At 38.3% G+C, this 16251-nt stretch overlaps 2 protein-coding genes across 3 annotated transcripts in view; one reads left to right on the top strand and one right to left on the bottom strand.

Moving 5' to 3' along the window:
* The first annotated feature begins 3382 nt into the window (after positions 1 to 3382).
* Positions 3383 to 13195, top strand: LOC124637092. Its single transcript, XM_047173424.1, has 5 exons — positions 3383 to 3980; positions 5293 to 5369; positions 5561 to 5743; positions 5823 to 5881; positions 6029 to 13195. The coding sequence occupies exons 1-5, from the start codon at positions 3808 to 3810 to the stop codon at positions 11999 to 12001; spliced, it is 6465 nt and encodes a 2154-aa protein (XP_047029380.1). The 5' UTR covers positions 3383 to 3807; the 3' UTR covers positions 12002 to 13195.
* A 59-nt stretch (positions 13196 to 13254) lies between these two features.
* LOC124637093 (synaptic vesicle glycoprotein 2C-like) overlaps positions 13255 to 16251 on the bottom strand; it is a 29408-nt gene continuing 26411 nt past the window's right edge. For both annotated transcript variants that reach the window (XM_047173426.1, XM_047173425.1), the window contains exons 7-11: positions 15784 to 15932; positions 15281 to 15680; positions 14771 to 15033; positions 14399 to 14558; positions 13255 to 14111 (exon numbers count right to left, since the gene is read on the bottom strand). In XM_047173426.1, coding sequence (XP_047029382.1) covers positions 13928 to 14111; positions 14399 to 14558; positions 14771 to 15033; positions 15281 to 15680; positions 15784 to 15932 — 1156 coding nt within the window. In that variant the 3' untranslated portion in view covers positions 13255 to 13927. The remainder of the gene's footprint in view (positions 14112 to 14398; positions 14559 to 14770; positions 15034 to 15280; positions 15681 to 15783; positions 15933 to 16251) is intronic.

Raw genomic sequence — 16251 nt, 5'->3', positions numbered from 1 at the left:
CGAGCCGATCGCGAGCTGTCCGCGAGCTGCGCGCGTGCATTTTTGTTCGTGCGCCGCTTCTGCGCCGCCCGCGCGCAGCTCGCGCGCGACCTAAGCGCCGCACGTGAGCGGCGCGCAGGCGGCGCGCGACGTCTGCCATCTTCGATAGTACTGAGCCAATATACGGAACTGTAAGGGCGAGAACTGATTGCGCGCAGATCGCGCGCCGCTCGCGCGCTCTATACGAGCCCTGCGTGAGTTGCGCTAAAGAGGCGCACCGAACTATTGCAGTGACTGCACGCGCGCAGCTCGCGGACAGCTCGCGATCGGCTCGCGTGCTGCGCATTCGCGGCGCATTCGCCAGATGTGGACGCACCCTAAGACGATTTTCAACCATAGCCGCTGTTTACTTAGGAGTACAACCAGCTGTGCAGGATATATTATTGTATAGCGTATTCCCTCACTAACATAGTCCCATGGAACAGAAACCCAACAGTAATCTCGTGATAGTAGTACACAAAACATTTTATTTCAGGATATTGAATTGCTTTCGAAGGTTTCAACAAGAACTGAGACTTTTAGTTTAGTAGTTAGATTTTTTAAAATTTAAACCTTTTTACGGTTTTAGTAATGTTAATTAGTGCCATTAGTATGCAACACATAGATGTAATATAATAAACAAGATTGCGCACGCTCGAAATATATATTTACGAAAATGAACTCTATTCCAACGCAATAAGGTGCTAAATTTGTTGCATAATACACAGAGGCAAATCCGAGCCGAGAGGGATAGTTAGAACGGAGGCCGTTTGTCTCTTTCTAACACCTTGCCAGCATAAAAAATGCTGTCATCAACAGTTTTGTCTTCCCAAAAAAACAATTGAATCACATATATTTTTATCTTATTTTAACAATTGTAAGTCAACAAATTAATAAAAATCGCATTAATTTATTATACGAATAAATTAATTATTTAAATTATTATTCTTAAAACATAAACAACATAAATTTTTATTTTGTTTTTTTTTTTCTGGCGGTAACCCTGAACATTCTTGGCGCGTAATCAGCATTTAAAATTTTGTTTATATTATTTGTATTAAATCAATTTAAACTATTTAAATGGTTAAAAAGTGTGGCGTTTATACTTGTAAAAGTGAATCCTATGGTGGTTGCAATATATCGTTCCACAGGTTAGCTAATAATAACATTTTCGTAAACCAAACAACTAGGGTGCCCATGAATTCTTGTAATGAGTGAAAATATGGGTGATGGATTTTAAAACTGTTGTACTATTGTTATAGCTTCCCAAAAAATGAAGAAAGGCGACATAAATGGCTCAGCAGTCTATATATGAAGTAGAAATAAAAAAAAAAACAGTTTTTACTTCGAATCTTCCTGCTTTTATACTGCTAATTCCCGCTAATTATTAAAAGCCTTTATAAGTATCTTATGCCTGTAGCACACCTCCGCTGCGAAACCCAAAGGGCGATACCACCATAGTTTCGCTGTGAGTTGTGAGTTGTTGGGCGGCGAAACAATAGCGAAATTCCCTGCTCTAACGTACAAAACTGACTATGACGTTGTCTCTTTCTAACATGATTTCGCTCATTTGCTTAGGCGCCGTCTACATCTCCGCCCACAACGGGCGTCATAGTCAGTTTTGTACGTTAGAGCAGGGAATTTCGCTATTGTTTCGCCGCCCAACAACTCACAACTCACAGCGAAACTATGGCGGTTTCGCCCTTTGGGTTTCGCAGCGGAGGTGTGCTACAGGCATAAAGGTCACAAACTGCGTAAGTTAAAACTTCAATACCAATCTGCGTTTAATAATCTTAGCAAATTCGGATTTGTCTCACATAGCTTAATCTCATAGTCACCCTATTAGAAAGGGACAGACAGCCTCCGTGCTAACTGTTTCACTCGGCTCGATTTTTGGGTTTATATGCGCAGTCCTGCTGGCTTATTCGCTAACTTTCGAATTCTCAGATGTCAACTGGCCTCAGTTGTCATCGGAACTTTGATGTCAACCTATAAGTTCAAAACATTGGTATTCTGTATCGCATGAAGTGGATATCGGTGGATATCGTTACACGGTTGCTGACGCCAAAACTACGATGACAACTTGACAACTCTATTTTTTTATCGACTATTATACTGCTAAGTAGGAAATACCCTATTAGCATTACATTACTACGTTTGAGAGAACGCTTTATTTTCAGCGTGTTATATATTTAAAAACAATCTGTGGCGGTAAAATTCAGTATTTGCTTTCTATTGTGTGTGAACTTGGTGTCTAAAGTTCCGTGTGGTTGAACAATATTTTAATTGAGAATATTGTGAGTATTGTATGTAGTTATTATAAATTTAACAACGTAAACAATATTTTGATACGTAGATTCTTATGTTTTGCATGCAAAAAAAAATTGGTACACTACAGGAAGGTAACTTTACGTACTTGAGTAGGTCGTCCCATACATTGAGAGCATCGGTTACCTCACTTACTAAATGAAGGTTGAGACATGCTGCAAATTAGTAACATCAAATTATGTAATATTGGTATTTATTTAACTTTTTACGTTATAAATTCTTACTTTTAGCTCAATTGCAACAGCAGTGTTTTTTTGAGCACGTTGCAGAAACGGACGTAACTCTGCTGAAACTCGCTGAAACCTTGATTTGTTGATACGGAAATTTGCCATGAATTCCTTCTCCCGTAAATCCAGAGAATTATTGCAATCTCGCATACGACGTTTCTGGATTCTGGATAAACTTCGTTTTGTCTCTTATTCCACAAATGCCAGCAAAAATACACGCGAAATTTATATTCCACACAAAGAAATATAAAACAAATAAAAATAATACAATTAAAAATAACACTATCAAAAAATAAAGGAAATGACTCAGGGTTTGTATTTCTATTGGAATCGCAAAATTAGAGAAATCTAATATGTCTGATGCAACAATATAGTATAGACATCCCAGTGATGAGGCATAAAACACTGCTATTTGTAGTGTATTTCAAAAAATGACATTGGCTATCAATTTGATGTCCACTGGGCTTACGGAATCGCAATATAACGTTTATCGATACAGAAACCGCTGTCAAAATGAGTCATGGTGGATATCAGCCTGTGTCGATGCTGATGACGTCATCTCATTTGGTAACTGGCGTTAGCGAATAAGAAAATAGCTGTTTGACAATATACTGATGTACACTTTACCAATTGATGATATCTGCGAGCTGTCAGTGGAGTTAGCGAATAAGGCTACTGTTTACTAATATTATGTCTATGATGCAACATCTCTATTTAAAAAAAAATGTTGCTTCTCTATGATTTTTATATTCCTAGCAACACTAAAAATTAATTTGGGTGGATTGGTATCTGCTGACGCTGACCATTTTGTACATTTCCGGCGTAAACGTTTATGATCTGTTTCTTCTTATTTACATTTCAAGTTAATTTCACTCGGTTTATAAGTTTAATTAATTATGAAAAAATATATTAACATACTTTGATTACTATTGTAAACGTAAATAGCTCTATTGGCATCTTCCCATTAAATCAATGCTGCCAACATTCGTATGAAATAAAATAATTTCGTACGCAGTCGGTGATATTTACAAGTAATATTTTGCTACTGTTTTGACAAATAAAAGACAAATTAGAACATTTTCTTTTTATTGAAGACACATTTGATCGCCTTAGTGTCTAGATATTGATATAAGACTTGATTTGAAGGAAATGTTGTAATAACTGTTGCACTCGGCATCCAGTGACTACTTGACAAAATATGGTCGTGCGTTTTGCTTGAACATTTTAAGTGGTGATGTGTGAAAACACCGAAGTTAGTTATTTGGATGGGGAGGTGGTATGGGTGAAGCTTGGGTCCTGTTGGTGGCCAGGCGAGGTGGTCGGCCCCGAGAAGCTGCCACCAGATGTCCTGCCATCATTTCGGAAGCCACCTATAGCTGTTGTCAAGTTCTTCCAGGAGGACACATAGTAAGTTTGCAAGTATAACCTGAAGCGTCCAGGCGAACTAGCGTCGCAATCCAATAGGGCTGGCCATTGCATGACACACGATTTCTTTGTTCTAAAAGTTGACCAGGACGATATTTACATAATTAAGCTAGGCAGAGCGCATTCCAGGCGTCCTGAAAGATGATTATTTTAAACATTTTAGCAAACGAATCTTGTGAGCCATGTTACCAAACCCTATTTCATCCACTGATACTATTGTCAATTAATATAATTTAGCCTTTTATTTTTTGTACCAGACAATAAAGTTGTCTGTCCCAATAAACATATTAAACCATTCATATTGAAATTAATGGATGCTTTTAATCTAAGTAAACAACATGTAAATAGCCCTTGTATTAGATTATGTCAAAACCGCATAGTATGACTGTGAAATATTTTCTGCACGGTAGATTATGTATCAGGAAAATTAATGAACATTATTAATAATTTTCCATGCATAATTTTAAACATATAAATATTTTTTATTGATAAGTATGCTCAAAAACTAGCCAGTGTTTTTGTTTTAATCCATTACCCAGAATAAGATTCATATTTATCTCAAATATACTTCTCTGGTTTTGATTGGTCAGTGGGTCGTCTTACAATCACAATTTGGTATCCCAGACAGCAGTTCAATATTGGAGTAAGCAGCAATGAGTAATTTTTTGACAGCAACTTCGTAATACTTCTGTACCACCCTGAAAAAGAGAGTAAAGTTATACAGTGAACATATTACACCACATCTGTTGGATTCAAAGCATGCATTAACATACCCTGTTTTATTCTCCATAAGTTCTAAAAGTCAAATGCGAACATTATCATATTTCACATAGACAAACAGTTGAGCTATTCAGTATTCTTGTGTTATCTCGGAATTTGTAGGATGTTGTTATTTAATTCCGATACACTTCTCACAGTTCTGTGTTCATGCGTTATGAATATAAAGTAAATGGTTTACCGTTGCGGACAATTTCATCTTTTCTCCTTTGAATATACGTGATTCGGATGCAGTTTCACAGTTATTTTAATGAATATTAATGTAGACAATATCTGACAGAAGACATTAACATAAAGTAGGTTAATTTCCTTTTTGTCAACAATGTTCATATCAAAAGAAGGACCCTCGAATACTATAACCACAATGGTCTTCAGATATCAAGCAGTGAACGTTTTTGTGGAATAATAAATTTCCAACATATTGAACACACCAAAAAATATAACAATTTTACAGTGACTGACCACAATCTAAAGGTCAACATTTTATCTAATCGAAATATTTTTCTTTATTTTTCAGTGAATATGTCAAAAATGCCAGTGCGATTTTCAAATATGAATGCAGTCGCAAGAACGAATTCATCAATAAAGGATTATGTAAGTACCCTTATAAGTAGTTACCCTTATCATTTTATATATGTTACAAATATAACGTATTATGTGTTACGTGTTATGCCTTTTTATCATCCCACTGCTGGGCACAGGCCTCCTCTCACACGGAGAAGGATTGAGCATTAATCACATAAATATAATATTCCCTTTTATATAAACTTGAATATTGTTCTCAGATATGTTCAGAACAAAAAGGGGTCACATGGAAAAGTTTCCGGAAGATGTGATCCGTGCAGAAACTGCTGTTGGAGGTGACATAGAAATCCTTACAAGAGATGAGTTCCAAGAACAGAAAAAGGAAAGTTATGCTGGCATTTTTGGTGACCCTCAGAAGAAAACTCCTGGCTCTAATAAAAAAGGTAACATTTTAACTAACCAAATGATTAGTTGTGTAAATTGAACTATTTTAAAATCTGAAATTAATTATTTATGTTGTAGGAAGAGGCGGGCGAGGAAGATCTGCTGAACCAACAAGGATTTCAACTCCATTTAGAAAGGTACTTTTTCTAGCCATTTTGTACAAATATTTTTTTGACTGATTTTACTACTGATGAAGCTAAAAAAATGAATGAGCGTGACAGTGGCCACTAGAAAAATCAAGTAGGAAAGCAAAGTAATCAACAATAAAATTTCTTCTATTCCAGGGTAAAGAAAAAGTAGACTATAAAGTACATATTCTGGTACAAGGAACAAAACCGAGTTCTGATAATGGAACTGCAGAACCTACAACCCCTACGCCATCTACAAGTGCTGACGCAGGATCAGATAGCAAAGACGACATTGTACAAGAAACTGAAGAAACAGAGAAAGTAGAAAAGATTGATGAACCTACTCCGTCATGTTCAACTCCTACTGCTTCAACATCAGCCGCCTCAACACCAACATCTTCAAGCTCTGGAATATATTCCTGCCATGCATGCCCCTTCACTACAACACGTCTCAATGTTCTAATTCTACACAACAAAACACATAGTGTTTCGTTTACACCATATACACCGTCGCCTGTTAGGAAAAAACTTACAACTAAGTTATCAGCCAAATCCACTCCAGATAAAAACAAAACTCCGAAACCCCGTAAACCGCGAAAAGAGAAAACCGAAAAAGAGCCCAAGAAAGCGCCACCAAGTAACAAAAAGCGTGTGGCAGAAGAAGAAACCAATAATACTGAAACGAAGAAAGTTAAAACTGATCAAGAAATAAAGAGCAGTCTTTTGGCCGACTGGGATGATGGCGATGAAGAATCTAATGATGAATCCTCAATTACTGTTATGGCAGGATCACCAGAAGTGCCGGAAGCTGCAGAATCTCCAGCTGTCCCAACATCGGCCGAACTGTCGAGTGTGCAGCTATTGAATGAATTATCATCACCAACTGAAAAGAAGTCAAACAGTTCACCTGCAAGTGAAAAACCAGAGTCGTCGAGTGACTCTAAATATGAATTCTGTGAAGATGAAGACTGGCCTTTAGAAGCTGATGGGGGTAGAAAAATACCTAGAGTTAAGAATCCGAAACGCAAAGAAGACACAAAGAGCATAAGTTTAGATGACGATGATATGGCAAGGGAAGTGGCAGAACTGCTTAATAAAACGACTGTGCCTGATTTACCATCAGCCCCAGAACCATTGAAAGTAGAGGAAAATTTTCCTGAGCCTTCTATCGTAAAATCTCCGGACAAACAAGAAAAAGTGCCTGAAAAGTCTGAATTGCCTCAAGCAGAAACACCACCAACTAAAGCAATTTTCAAGACGAAAACATTTTTTCGAAGCCGACATTCTAGAAGCCAAGATGCAATCGGAAAATATGTTGCAGAACAACTAAATGCTGTTGAGAAAATGGATATATCTGAAAGTGAACTTAATGGTTCAGAAGTTGTCTCTTCACCAGAAGCTAGAGAATCTCCTCCGATTGAACACGTAAAAGTTGCACGCTTGGCGCCAAAAATACAACTTAAGAAGATGAAAGCTGAGTTACGTGAAAAGGAGAAAAATAATTTCGAAAATTACGGTGATATTTCTGATTTCAGACAATACACAGATATGGCCGTTCCAAATAAAACCAGTCCACCATCAATAACGTCACCAACCTTAAAAGATAAAGGAAGCAGAATCTTACAAGATGTGTTGTATCCAACACAAGAAATAAAACCCGTAAATACTGATTTACCTGATCCGGTTAAATCTAATATTCATAGAGCTGATATTATAGAGGAGGCTACGAACAAACCAGATATTTTAGGATTCACAACCAAAAAGCCGGAGAATAAAGAAATAAGAACACATGAAATTGAAAACATAGATAGCAATATCAAAGCAAAAGTTATAGACGATGTTACTAACCTGAAAGAGACTATCTACTATGATGATACAATAAACATAACAATAAATGAAACACCAAACAAAATCGAAGATATAGTGAATAAGAACAAATCTGAAATCACGGAGGATGGAATAAATAGACTCGAAAAGATAGACGATAATACAAATTTGATGAATGAAGACTTGATAGATCACGAGCTAACTAAAGATCAGAATATGGATGCGTCATTCAATAAAGTGGACGAGGTAGAATTATCTGAACATGTACATGAAACAGCCACAGAAGAAGTTGTAGATGAAAAAATGGACGATGAAAATATTAACGAACTAGTTGATGATCAAGTTGCACAAGTGGAAGAGAAAAATACGAATGCAACTCAAAAGCTCATAGACGAAATAGAGAATCCCGTTCAGTCAGCGCCTATTATTCCCGAGAGGACTAAGAAGTCGTATAGCGGTCCTTACATGAATGAATCTACCGCGTCGGCCGTTGACGCCTTACTAAGTGTATCGAGAGAAGCTGATAGAGTGACGAGAGTCATCAGTGACGACCCTCCCGAAGATTTGTTCGAAGATGATAACAAAGATAACAGTGGGCCGTCCAACGATAACGATTTCCTTGATAGTGTGAATCTAGACACTAGCGCGAACGGTGTCAAATACGCAGAACCAGAGAAATATTTACAACAAACTACAGAGATCGCAAATGAAATGAATATTATTACGAGTGAAGTTAATTCAGAAGTTGTAGAAGAGACAGTAAGCATGTCCGACGAAAACAATGTAACTACGCTTAATGATATGGACACTGTGACGACTGATCAAAATGAAGCTAATAATGATCTGATAGAGAATGTTGAAACCTCAGTTATTGATAATACCTCAAACAATGTTGCTGAAAATATTCCGTCTGAATCAGATCTCCAAATCGCAGAAACGCTTATTAACTTGCCATCAGTAGCCATCCAAAATAAAACACATACCACTATTCCCGCCAAAAAGTCAAAATTATCTAAGGATGTTATTCAAGAAGACCTTCCTTCGACTTATTCGACAGAAAGTATGGTGATAGAAGGTAAACCCGAAGAATCAAATATTGAACCAGAACCAGTAAGTCAAACAAAATCTCTTTTAATTTCTAACAATGAAAACATTATGCGTTTTGAAACAGAACAAGAGAAAAGTGAAAATTTGAATGCTGCCCAATCGCTTGTCGAGATGTCAGAATCGATAGACCACAAAATTAATATTGATCATAACTTATCTAGTACTGTAAATAATAACAAGGAATCACCCTCAGGTGAATCTTTATCAAAAGGTTTATTTAATGTTAAACAAAATAATAGTGTTACAGTGGAACAAAAATTAGCTGTCATGTCTAATGACAATAAAAGTGAGAATACAAATGGTAAAAGTACTAAAATGGATACTTCATCATCGAAACTTCTGAAAATTTTAGAGGAGCCATGCACTCCTAAAATTTCTACCAATAAACCAGTGTCCACGAAAACAATTGTAACTGGTAAAGAGAAGATTTTGAACTTTGACGTTGCGAAGTCATCGTTCAAGAGTAAGCCGGAATCCCCTAAACAGAAAATAATAATACGACGAACTGCGCCCAATAAAAATATTATCAACAATATGAGTGAAATAACAACACCGGAAAAAATAATTCTGTCGCGTAGCAACAATCCCGCGCAGGATGGCACGGTACAAACATACACTATACAGACTTCAGCAGAAACACCTTCTGATGCCAATACTATTATATTTCAACAGAAGATAAGAAAAATAGCAAAACCCCCAGCCAAGATACAAAAGATTAAGCCTTCTAACTCATTGATACCTCCCCTAAACGAAACGTCAAAAGTAATAAACGACTCAACCGGTGATGAAGCCATGTTTGATATAAACTCCATGCCCATTGTACTGTCCGAAGATCTGTTAACTCCTGAAAATATAGAAAAAATGCCCATTGTGATGTCAGACGGCAACATTATAACGCATACACCAAATCCACCCAAACTTGTGAAAACAAAGCAAACTGTTGAAAGCGAAAAAATTGCTATAAGCGGAACCCCTAATAAGCCTGAAATGAAAACCTTACTAATGAATCCTGTCACCGAAGTAAATAAAGTAAGTGTTAATACCCCAAATATTCTTTCTAAATCATCAAAGCTACGAGGGGCGAAGCCTATGCTAGTTATTGATAAAACTACTGGGAAGCAGAAAATAATAATGACTAAAGGCGAGAGTAGTGTTAAAGAAGTCAAACAAACGCCCACCTTATTGCAATCAGTGCCGCAGACTACAGCGAAATCCGAGAAGTTTATAATCTTACCCACGCCAAGTTCACCGCGTCCCGGGAGGACACAAAAAATTGTAATAGATCCACAAACTGGAAAGGCGCATGTTCTTGTCGCTAAGGGTTCAGAGCCACAACTAACTTCTTCCGATAACAAACCTGTGTCAGCCAAACTAATTCCATCGTCAACTGATGCCAGCAGCCCCGGGAACACCGTGATGATCATAACGAACGCACAAGGTGCGCAATCTAGAATAGTCCTTACGCCAGAGCACGAGAAGATGCTATTCCCAAAGAAACAACAGCCTAACGTATCTCAGTTAAAAACCATAACTCATAGGATATCGACAAATACAGGTGCTGCGCAGAAGACAATAGTTACTACGATAGCCTCAGGAAAAACCCAAAATGTCGGCCCAGTAAAGACTCAAGCTAGATTAGGGGCAAAACAAAAAAGTGCAATAATTACTTCAAAAGGACAATTGATAGTAGGCGGCAGAGTAACCACAACGACACAGAATATTGCGCCAATGCCAGAAATAAGACCAGTCCCTAAACGGATAATGGCATCGGAGCCCAGAAAACTAGTTCAGACCATTCAAAAAACTTCTTCAGAACCACTAATCTTTTTACAACAGAAATCTGGTGCGGTAATGCAACTAACGGCAGCGCAATTTGAACATCTACAGAGAACCGGCCAAATTGTACAAAAGACAGCTGCGCCGCCCGTACAAGAGAACAAAGTGGTCGTTCAGAAAACAATTACCATCTCTCCAAACGAGGCGGGTGTGACAACCGTGCATAAACCGAGAGTACGTAAAACAGTCACAGAATCACCATCACCAGTGAAAAAAATGAAACAGGAAATAGCCATAGCACCCGCGCCAGCGACCTTGTCTCCTATGCCCCCGGCTCTAACACCTTTCAGCAATCCTAATCCACCCATTGTGCCATCCGTATCAAACACAGTGTCTGTTGCTACAACGAATGCATATCCCGAATTCGATAACTTTGAGGAGCTTTTACCTTCGACTGCCATCGTACGTCAGCAGCAGGAGCCCGTCGTGTCGACAGTGTCGCAGCCCGAGCCGGCCGCCGCGCCACCCGCCGCTCTCGGGGACAGCCAACTGCTAGCCGTACCAGGGGAACACTTCGGTGGTCCCGTTGGATCGTTTTACCTTTGCATCGAAGATAACGGCACATTGACTCCTGTTGACAACCGACCTCTAGTCCTAGATAATAATCAGCTTGTACCGATGCATGCAGAACCCCTGCCCGTTCTATCGTCGCAACCTGAACGTCGAGACATACTCGAGGCGGCGTTAGCTAATAGTGACGTTTTCCACGCGGATACAGCTCGAGACGATGCCCCCGATTTTCGTGATTTGAACGCAAATGTGTCGGTGCACTGTCGGGTGTCTGAAACGAGTACAACCCTGAACCAGCCTATCATGACACCTGTGGAAGTTCCCACTAAAGGAGACAGCGAACCAGCTGTTCCATCTAATTTAGAGGATGGTCTAGCAGTAATCGGTGTAACTCCTCCTACGATACCGACTTCATTAGAATTACCCATCACTGTGACGGATCCTAGAATAGCGCCTGCGAAGACGACGGATCCATTGAGCAATAACAATTATGGCACAAGTACTGCTCTCCTACCGTCACCTAGTACAGAAATGAGTTTCGTCACTAGTGAAGAAGCAGACGTGCCTATCGGTGGACCCATCTCAATGCCTTTACTTACGGAAGAAGATTCAGTGGGCAAATCTATGCCGATATTGACAGATGACATAGCTGAGAGGACAGTTTCTTCAGTGGATTCCGCTGTTGGATCTCCGTCGTCTATTGACGTGAGGGAGTCGGAGACGGAAGACGGAGGTCAATGGACTCGGCGACTGCTCACTCCTGGCTCCGACACGTCGGAAGCATCGGCGGAGATTCCTCTGCAGCCGGCCATACAACTATCGGTGAGCGAACTACCTCGCCACAGTTAAGAGGCACTCGCCATCTCTTTTCTAATGAAAATACTGTTTCTCAAATCTCAGTTCAGTTGTGCCCAACAATGCAACATAACGCACACTCATGAATTATTATTGGACGAAAAGCAGGATCGTTACTGTCTTATAAAGATTCTTTGGTTTAACTGAAATATTTTTTGTATAGAATACAATCTCTTAAATCTAAACAGCATTTAATAAAATATCGGAAGTAATATAATTTCTCTCGTTTCAGTTGTTAACTTTTATTTTAATTATATTAATGAATTCAGTTTATTAGAAACATCGTAAAGTGACATGCTTGTTGTACATTTGAGAAATGCTATTTCGATGTAGAGAAGAGAGCTAAGGTTTACCTCGAGACCAGTCGAACACTAACATCACTTATGGTTAAAGTTTGGCAGTTGTATTTGATGTTCTTAGAGTTTCTATTTATTTGTGCCTATTTCATAACTTTCAATATGTTACTAGTGCAATAGAATGTTTAAACTTGTTTCTATGTTCGATCTTGGCATGTCAAGTCTATATTTTATGTCATAGGAAATAATTTTATCTGTTGTGGAACCTTATGACCGAGTTTAATTATAAATGGTGCCGCTATTATCTGAGAATGCTTGTGAGCGTTTGAAACGCGTACAGACAGTTGATTGTAAATATATCTAGATTATAGAATGCAAAGCTGACGTATCTGAACCGTTTTTGGGCTGGACTTGTCATATAAAACAATTAAGTATAATGCAATTACTGCATACAATATTTAGGTTAAGGATTTACGATTGTAAATTTAAATTGAATTATGATATTTGTTGGATCGTATGTGTAATATATAAAAAAGTAGTTATATATTATTTTTATAACGTCTAGCGAGGTTGGGTCGAGACGCCATCGCGGACTTGTAAATGGAAAGTGCTGTTAAGTTAACGTGAACTATGTTCACTCGTCAAGTAATGTTGGAGTATAAGAGAGATATGTGAGTACGGCTGTCTACCGTCAGTTAAAGAGGATAAATTTCTTATATCAATAAAGTAGGGTTAATATTAAGTACAATATTGTTGAAATAATTTTTAAACATAATGTCAAAAGCACTTATTGGTTTGTTTGAGTGATCTAAGTAAAATCTAGATCGGACTATAAAATGGAGTCTTTAGTAATAACCTCTGTGTAGTTTTATTAAATAAATTTTAATCAAGATATTGTTGTTATTTCATGATTGACTCCTTACCTACTCATCGGAAAAAGAAAACAAGGAATTGTAACTTTGATGATTTACTCATTTCTTTTCAGGTGACATCTTACTTATATAATAATAAAACTAAGGCACTGAAATGAATTTAGGAAAATATATTGCATTGTAATTAATAAGGTGTTCCATGGTTTTGAAAAATGCACTTTATATACAATGCAAAGATTTGATACAAACTTTATTATATCACAACTCGTGTTTTTATAATTTTACTACGTACTACTCAACTACAAACTACGATAACAATGATATTATAAATTCGTAATATTAAAATAGTTGCAATAATATACAACATGGTGATGAAATGATACTTATCCTATAATACTTTATCCATTAAAAGATCTGACGCAAAGCTTTATTCTGGTTTACAATTTCAAACAAATGTATAAACGTAATAAGTTATAACAACCTACAACAGTCAATTACATTATTTACTAGGAATATGTATCGTTCGTACTTTCATTTAGTTCATAAATAAAACATTTTTCATTTAAATTAATATAAAAACTATTGTACAAATATGTAAAAAAACTAGTTACATCAATGGATCTTTCGATGAGATTTAACGCTTAAAATCTTAAAATAATGTTTATATATCACATGGCAGGCCAAAAAAAATCTTATAAAATGCCGTTAGTCTTTGAAATTGACGTTTATGCGGCAAGAAAAAGATGGCGGTGTTAGGAGAGGGCCTGCCGCGTGGTGTTGGGCAGGAAGAGGCACATGAGACCGCCGCTGGCGAGCAGCACGGCGACGATGAAGGTGGGCGCGGGGCAGTACGTGTCCAGCAACGCCGCGATCACCACGTTGCCGATGATGCCGCCCAGCCGAGCCGCCACCATCGATACCGCTACACCAGTAGCACTGGAATCAAATAATGAAGTTTAGCATGATACGAATTTTTATATAATATGATAAATAATCAATCATGTATAATGTTCATTCTAACTACTGAACCAATTCTAGTGGTGGAAAACAATGGGTAATTCTCCGTAAGACCTTTGCTACCTACATCCTCATTTTCCGCTATTTATCACCAGTATTTTCCAATGGCTTTAAGCCAATCGGTCAGTGTGTTCAGTGATCCCATAGAATAAGCCATAGATGGACTGGTATACTTTTTTATAGTACCTAAGTTAGTGGAATCTTACCGTAAGTTGGTAGGGAAGACTTCTGTGATGAGGCAGTCGAGTGAGGCGTTACCGCAGGATATCACCGAACTGAAGATGGCGCTTACGATTAAGTTGTTAGTCTTATTGTACACGAAGTACATAGCTGCTGAACATAAGCCAGCGGAGAATGTTGCGAACACTGAAAATAGAAGAATTTTATATTAATCATACAGTCTTATTATCCCAGATTCATCCAGTGCAGGGCTGAGAAATGAGATTGACACAACATAAAAACTTAGTATCTGAACAGGATCATTATGTGCAAAGGATGTAAAAGAAGTAAGTTTAACGAAGTATCTTTCTTCTAGTTATGGTCATGTCGTAAACAAGCGAAGTTCAAAAAATCCTTACCAAGGAAAAACTTCCTCCCGAGTCTGTCCATGCCAAGCACAGCGAATATATTAGATGGTATGGCAGCAGCCACAGTGATGAGCGACTCCATGAACACATCGGAGTGTATGTGGGAGTCGCACTGCGCCGCTGTCGAGTGCGTGCCGTACTGCGTGACGTAGTTTGTCACCATGCAAATGTCCGCCTCTGCGTTGTCGTGCGTACGGGACCACTCGTCGAAACGGTTGAACATCTCGGGGAACCACATCATGAGGCCGTAGTACCTGTTGAAGTTAAATATTTGTTAGGTGCTTCTATTTTTTATGTTTCTATGGACCATCTAAAAGTTGAGAGGATTTATCTGGTTTAATCGTAACTTATTTGAACGTTGCAATGTCCAATCGATTGGCTCGATATTTAAAGTTCTTCTTTTACATGGTCATACAGGTATCCTTAAGGCTTTCTTGGGTGACTAGGATAAGGCCTTATCTAGACTTTTGTTACTGGCTTGGATTTCAAATATAAACTTACCCAATATGGAATGTGAAGTTGATTGTGATAGAGATCGTAGTAAACTTGAGTATAGGCGGCACAAATAGCTGTTTGCTGTGTTCCACAATGTCGCTGAACATTTTCCTTATCTTAGATTTTGGTTCCTTAACTTCGATTTGTTTCTCCGGCTTAGTGTGGTAGCACTCTTCGATCAGCAACTGTTTGACTGGGTACTCCTCTTTGCTGCGGCCAGTGTTCATCATGTAGATGCCTTTGAATACTTCCAAGGCTTCGTCATGACGACCGGTTGATATCAAGAACTTGGGAGACTCGGGCAGCAGGAACAGTAATGCGGCTACCAAGAACGAGGGTAGTGACATTACAAGTAAGAAGATACGCCATGAGTTGTATACGAAGCCATTCGTCACTCCTCCGATTTCTGGAAATGAAAAACTCAATTATATTTCGTCCTACATCGTCCCGCAAAAATGTGTTCAAGGCAGAAGGATCATCGACTAATTGTAGAAACTGTTGATAATTACCGCTAGGGATGATGACCCACGCCAAACCAGCGACGAACAGGTTGCCGAGCGTCCAGAAAGCTGCCATGAAGCTCAACATAGCTCCTCGCTTGTTCTTCGGCTGGAACTCCGCGAAGTATGACCAGATCACGGGACCTGATCCTCCTAAACTGTTGACAAGGATATACAGATTAGGTAATATCGTTTGCTTTTCACCCTGAATTCCCTAAATCGAAACAGGCTGGTAAATAATTCTATTACCTATGTAATTATGAAACATAAATCTAATTGGAAGGATTTAAAATTAATTAGGCAGCTTTCATAAAAAAATCGTCTTCTACATTGTGTATCAAGGTTAACTTGAAAAAGTATTCTGGCTCGTTACCTTAATCATATCCTGAGGTATACGACTACACTACATTACGAGATATCCTGCTTGTTGCAAGCGATACAAATTTTACTTCTATGTTAACTGAAAACTCAAATTTC

The sequence above is a fragment of the Helicoverpa zea genome, chromosome 15 (genome assembly GCF_022581195.2).
Source record: "Helicoverpa zea isolate HzStark_Cry1AcR chromosome 15, ilHelZeax1.1, whole genome shotgun sequence".
Classification (NCBI taxonomy): Eukaryota; Metazoa; Arthropoda; class Insecta; order Lepidoptera; family Noctuidae; genus Helicoverpa; species Helicoverpa zea.
Note: the sequence above shows the minus strand (reverse complement) of the source record. Positions and strands in the feature narration are given on the sequence as shown.

What these genes read in the sequence shown, in the direction of transcription:
- LOC124637092 (XM_047173424.1), top strand. Translation starts at nt 3,808, where the DNA reads ATGTGTGAAAACACCGAAGTTAGTTATTTGGATGGGGAGGTGGTATGG. An exon ending in ATTCATCAATAAAGGATTAT is followed by an intron (nt 5,370 to 5,560) that starts GTAAGTACCCTT and finishes TATTGTTCTCAG; the next exon opens with ATATGTTCAGAACAAAAAGG. An exon ending in TTTCAACTCCATTTAGAAAG is followed by an intron (nt 5,882 to 6,028) that starts GTACTTTTTCTA and finishes CTTCTATTCCAG; the next exon opens with GGTAAAGAAAAAGTAGACTA.